This window comes from Etheostoma cragini, chromosome 5 (genome assembly GCF_013103735.1).
Source record: "Etheostoma cragini isolate CJK2018 chromosome 5, CSU_Ecrag_1.0, whole genome shotgun sequence".
NCBI lineage: Eukaryota > Metazoa > Chordata > Actinopteri > Perciformes > Percidae > Etheostoma > Etheostoma cragini.
In genome coordinates, this window is record NC_048411.1 from 28,032,087 (window position 1) to 28,036,909 (window position 4,823).

At 37.2% G+C, this 4,823-nt stretch overlaps 1 protein-coding gene across 1 annotated transcript in view; it reads right to left on the reverse strand.

Annotated features, from left to right (window-relative positions):
* The window catches only part of LOC117945056, a 5,669-nt gene extending 3,070 nt beyond the window's left edge, over window positions 1-2,599 (reverse strand). Inside the window, exons 1-2 of the mRNA XM_034872308.1 lie at window positions 2,549-2,599; window positions 886-1,614 (exon numbers count right to left, since the gene is read on the reverse strand). Of these exons, the coding sequence (XP_034728199.1) occupies window positions 886-1,554 (669 nt within the window). The 5' untranslated portion in view covers window positions 1,555-1,614; window positions 2,549-2,599. The remainder of the gene's footprint in view (window positions 1-885; window positions 1,615-2,548) is intronic.
* Between the last annotated feature and the right edge of the window lie 2,224 nt (window positions 2,600-4,823).

Sequence of the window (4,823 nt, forward strand, 5' to 3'; positions counted from 1 at the left end):
TAGATAGATAGATAGATAGATAGATAGATAGATAGATAGATAGATAGATAGATAGATATTGATCCCCAAAAAGGGGAAATTACGGTGTTACAGAAGCACATGTCCATCAGTCACACAGAATATAAATTTAAATGAGATACTAGGAAAAAGTTTACATACATACAGTGTACATGAAATAACAACTAATAGGAATAAAATATAATAACAAATATTTAAATAGACACAGGATGGGAAAACAAAATTTGCAACTGCTTAAATAATATGCTAAAATGTAAATTAACCAATTGTACAGGTTGCACTTAGTGGAGTATTGTGGTGTCTAAAAGTCTCATCTAGCACCCAGTGATGACATGTTAAAGCCATTAGATATATACATCACGTGACAGCAGCTCAGCATTATCTTATCTCTGTTAATCTTGTTTTTATCTTTTATTCCTATTTATCTTGGTATGTCCTTAACTCTAACTCATTCCTGAACTTGTCCTGTGATTTATTCTCACTACTGTATCTGCTAAGACACCTGAAATTCCAAAAGAGACAATATTGGTTTATTTCAGTGTAGCAATGACATTTATTGGCTTTAGTCCTGTCATTTCAGTCACACATTTGTAATTTACATCACATAGAATAACTGATGTCCACTGTCAGACAATAAAACAGTCATTTGTATCATCATAATGCATGCTAATCAGAGAATTTAATCATAGATCATTTACAGATATCCCCAAAACATGTCCAGCAGTATATATTAGAATATGTGGCAACAATTACAGTTATTGCTTTATGGAAGGAAAAGATTGAGACTATGAGTCCTGTTCCAAAATGATTACACCATGAATTTAGACTTATTATTCTAGTCTACTTCAACTTCCCTCGCCCCTGTCAGGGTTTGGCTGGACAGAAATGCTTGGGCATGAGAATGCAGATGTTTTTCCCACACTCCCAGCACTGTTGTTTGAAGTGTGGAGCCCCCTGCTGGCACTTCCTCTTACACAGTGAACACACATCTGCAGTGGCATCACCTCGTGATCCACGTCTGCTGGATGGTTTTGATAGAAGCTTTTGAAGTTCCTTCTGTATAATGGCGTCCGGTGCCTTTGCTATCCCCACCACCTTCACCCTTTTAGGATCGAACACACAATCCTCCTCTAGGCCACTGCGCACAGCTTTGAGGCCACACTTAGGGGGCACCCAGGCAGTGTCGTAGCCATGCGTGCTCCAGGTAAACTGCATTGGATGGTTGTCCTTGTCAATGCGCTTTACACGGCCAACACGCACGTGTAACTTGAAGACCACGCGGTCTGTGCTGTTACTGTTTAATGGATAATGAGCCGCCTTTTTTATATCACGACTGACATACACGCCCCTTCCCAGCATGCCACCTGATGATTGTTTAAAGCCATTGGCAATGATGAGCCGTGCACTGGCAACGCTGGTCCCATGGTACATAGTGTAGACACCCCGGTTTTGGGGTTTCTGGGACGGCCCCAGCTCCACACCGGGCAAAGAAGCCCCATCGTCGACCACCTCCCAGCCAGAGAACTGCACTGCCATCCTGATTTAGGAATGTGGCCGATAGAGGGTCTTGTTCGAGTCCGGCAAAGATCTGCACTTCTGTGAGAAATGAACACAGTGTGGCATGAGCAATCAGGGCGTAACTTTAACTTAACAAAGGAAAGTAAAAGCAATTGAACCATATGGTTAGCTCAGACGTTTTCTGTCTTTAAATACACTGTAATTATTTGTACAACTTGTCTTGATGCCATGTTTTATTTAAAGCACCCTTAATGCCTTGTTGTTGAGCTATGCAATGTGCTATGCAAATAAGTAGTGCGCAGGAACTGGGTACGTCCTTTATGTCTTATTATGTGACAATAAACTAATCTAAATCTTCATCTAAAATAAACTTCCCTTGACTTGTGTCTTTTTTGTTTCCTCATAGGGATTTAAGTGACCTTTTTTGCTAATTGAGTTCCCTGTGATTGCTCCCTTGTCTTTTCATTTTGTACATGTTGTTCATGGTCTCAGTAAAAGTTGCCAACTTGAATCTTGATGGCCTTGCTTGTTTCAGTGCACTCTTATTTTGTTCGTATTCCGTTATTAATCAGATTCAACTTTACTTTAACACACACATATGTGCTTATATATATGTATATATACCATAGTTGTGTGTTTCAGAAAGCAAGCTGATTTATTTATATAGAAACCATTCAGAAAATAAAGGCATTTTTAGTGCTTTGCACAAGCATCAGCATACACAGCAAAAGACTTTAGAAGCATGGAAGTGAATAACCATCTCTAAATATCCTCTGTAAAAGCAATAGAAAACCAAAAAGTTTTAAGCATCGAAAAAAAGAAAAGTAGCCTACACAACAATCAGATAAAACTCAGGACTTTTTAGAACACAAGACGACTATACATTTTAACCTGTGTCAGCCTAATATATAATAATAAAAATATATAGCCTACTGTATCAGGACTGCTGTTGGTTTTTATAATCCCTTTCTCTATAAATCTAACAAATGATATAAAAACACAGAAAACTTACCGTCAGTAAGCTGTTGCTTTCTGTCTGCCTAGTAACTTTTACTTTCTGTTTGGTAGGTTTCGTTTCGTTTACATCACAATCAGGGAACGGCAGCACAATTTCAGGTCAGAGCGTGGCACCAAGGTCAGGGGTTCGATCCCCGTACGGGACAAATAATCTCACATTTACAACGTATATCAAGAAAGGTGCTATGGAGGACATAACATTAAGTATTTATTAGTCAATAAATGCATGGATGACTACAGAAATGAATCACTAGATGCTGAAACAAAACACCACTTTGCTATTGGCTGAGGCTGCGATCACAAGGTCAACGTTGTCCAAAGTTGAACTTAACGCAAATGGGAACTTCCCACTGGCAAGAAATTTTTTTTTGCACCCTTGAATATTTTAATTCGCACTGTTGCTTGCTCTGGAGGAAACTACTAGAACTGTTGGGCCCTTGTAAATTCTGGAGTGTGGTCTAGACCTACTCTATCTGTAAAGGGTCTGGAGATAACTCTTGTTATGAATTGATATATCAATACAATTGAATTGAATTGAATTGAATTGAATTGAATTGAATTGAATTGAATTGAATTAAATTAATTGCATGCATGATTTATTACCGGTGATAATTAATTTAATTGCGTAACAATTGTGTATGAGTCTAAACAGATCACATCCCTGTAAAATGTGTAATCCAAATGGTAACCAAAATATTTCCTCAGGCTCCGTTTACGTTGGATCTGGCCTTAGCCAAAAATGCACAGGGATTTAAAATGGCCATGTATTTTTCAATAATAACACAGAACTAATCACGTATTATGATGCCTTGCTCTATAATAATAAATGCAAAGGGTGTATTTTTATTTAATGTGATCATTCTTTATGTATGAAAAAATGATTCTGGTTTAATTCTACTCCTTGTGGTTGGGATCATGGTACGAAATTAGCAACATCCACTAGCCAAAAGCTGGTAAAAAAAATTCAAGTGGCAGGTAGATTGGCTTTACTCAACAGCCAATTGTAATGTATTTAGTGGCTTGTAAAATTTGAACAACCACTTGCCATTAATTTTGCACCTTGGTTGGGATGGAGAGACAGTCTCTGTTTCCCTGAGCCAAGAGTATATGGCTGTAGCATTTCTAGACTAGTTACACTGGCACCTGGTGGACATTCTAACAAACTACAGACCTCTCTTTATTTGGGGTTTTACAGTAACATATGCTGAGGTTGAGGTCTAACAACGAGCCCACCAGGCTCAGCTCTGGAGAAACGCTAGAAGCTGGGATCTATCCGGTTTCTGTGTCTCTGTAATTCTAGCAATATTCCATAACATATTGGGCATATTACTCAGGATTTGAAAATGCACAATTTGCAGGCCTAAATTAAACTCATTGGCATACAGACACAGAACAAAATAAACAGGTATAGGTGGACAAAATTGTGGAAAAGACTTTTATGTCCTGTTTAAATATATATATATATATATATATATATATATATATATATATATACACTGGGTTGAATAAGTTTACACACCCATTTATTAAAGAAGTTGATTAAAGTGGAATTAAAAACATCTTTTGGAAATTGATCTTAATGCCTTTATTCAAAAAAATTAGGAAAATCCAAACTTTTAAGGCCACCAATTTTCTTTGCGAATGAATAATGTATTGTAAATAAATGAATGTTCTTCCTTAAAATACAGGGCGCATAAGTATACACACCCTATGTAAATTCCCATAGAGGCTTCTAGCTGGTTTGATTTGCATTGAGAGATGATCTTTTGGAAAGGTCCCCATGTCTATCTCTACGTACAAGAGAAACACATTTCTCTGTGTATGATGTGTGATGCTGAATTATTTAGACGTTGTACAACATGTTTGTATAATTTACAACAAAAAAAGAAAAGAAAATATATGTGTAAGTAGCAAACGGTTGCTTTCCTCATCCAACAGTCAACATATTAGAGTACCATTATTACCTTGGCCAATGTCCAATGTTTAGTCTCTGTTAGCAGGTTTCTACTAGCTAGCTAATTTCTGATCGTTCACCAGTAAGTAAAGTTAGGCAAACGGTATATGTGTATATGTAGCCTACTGTACACTTGTAGTTAACTGTGTCTGCCGAAGCCGTTCATCCGTAGGCTACCATGGATGTTTAACATGAATGGTTCAATATTTCGATAACCAACAGTGTGACGTGGTCAATCTTTTAATTCAATTCAATTCAATTTTATTTATAGTATCAATTCATAACAAGAGTTATCTCAAGACACTTTACAGATAGA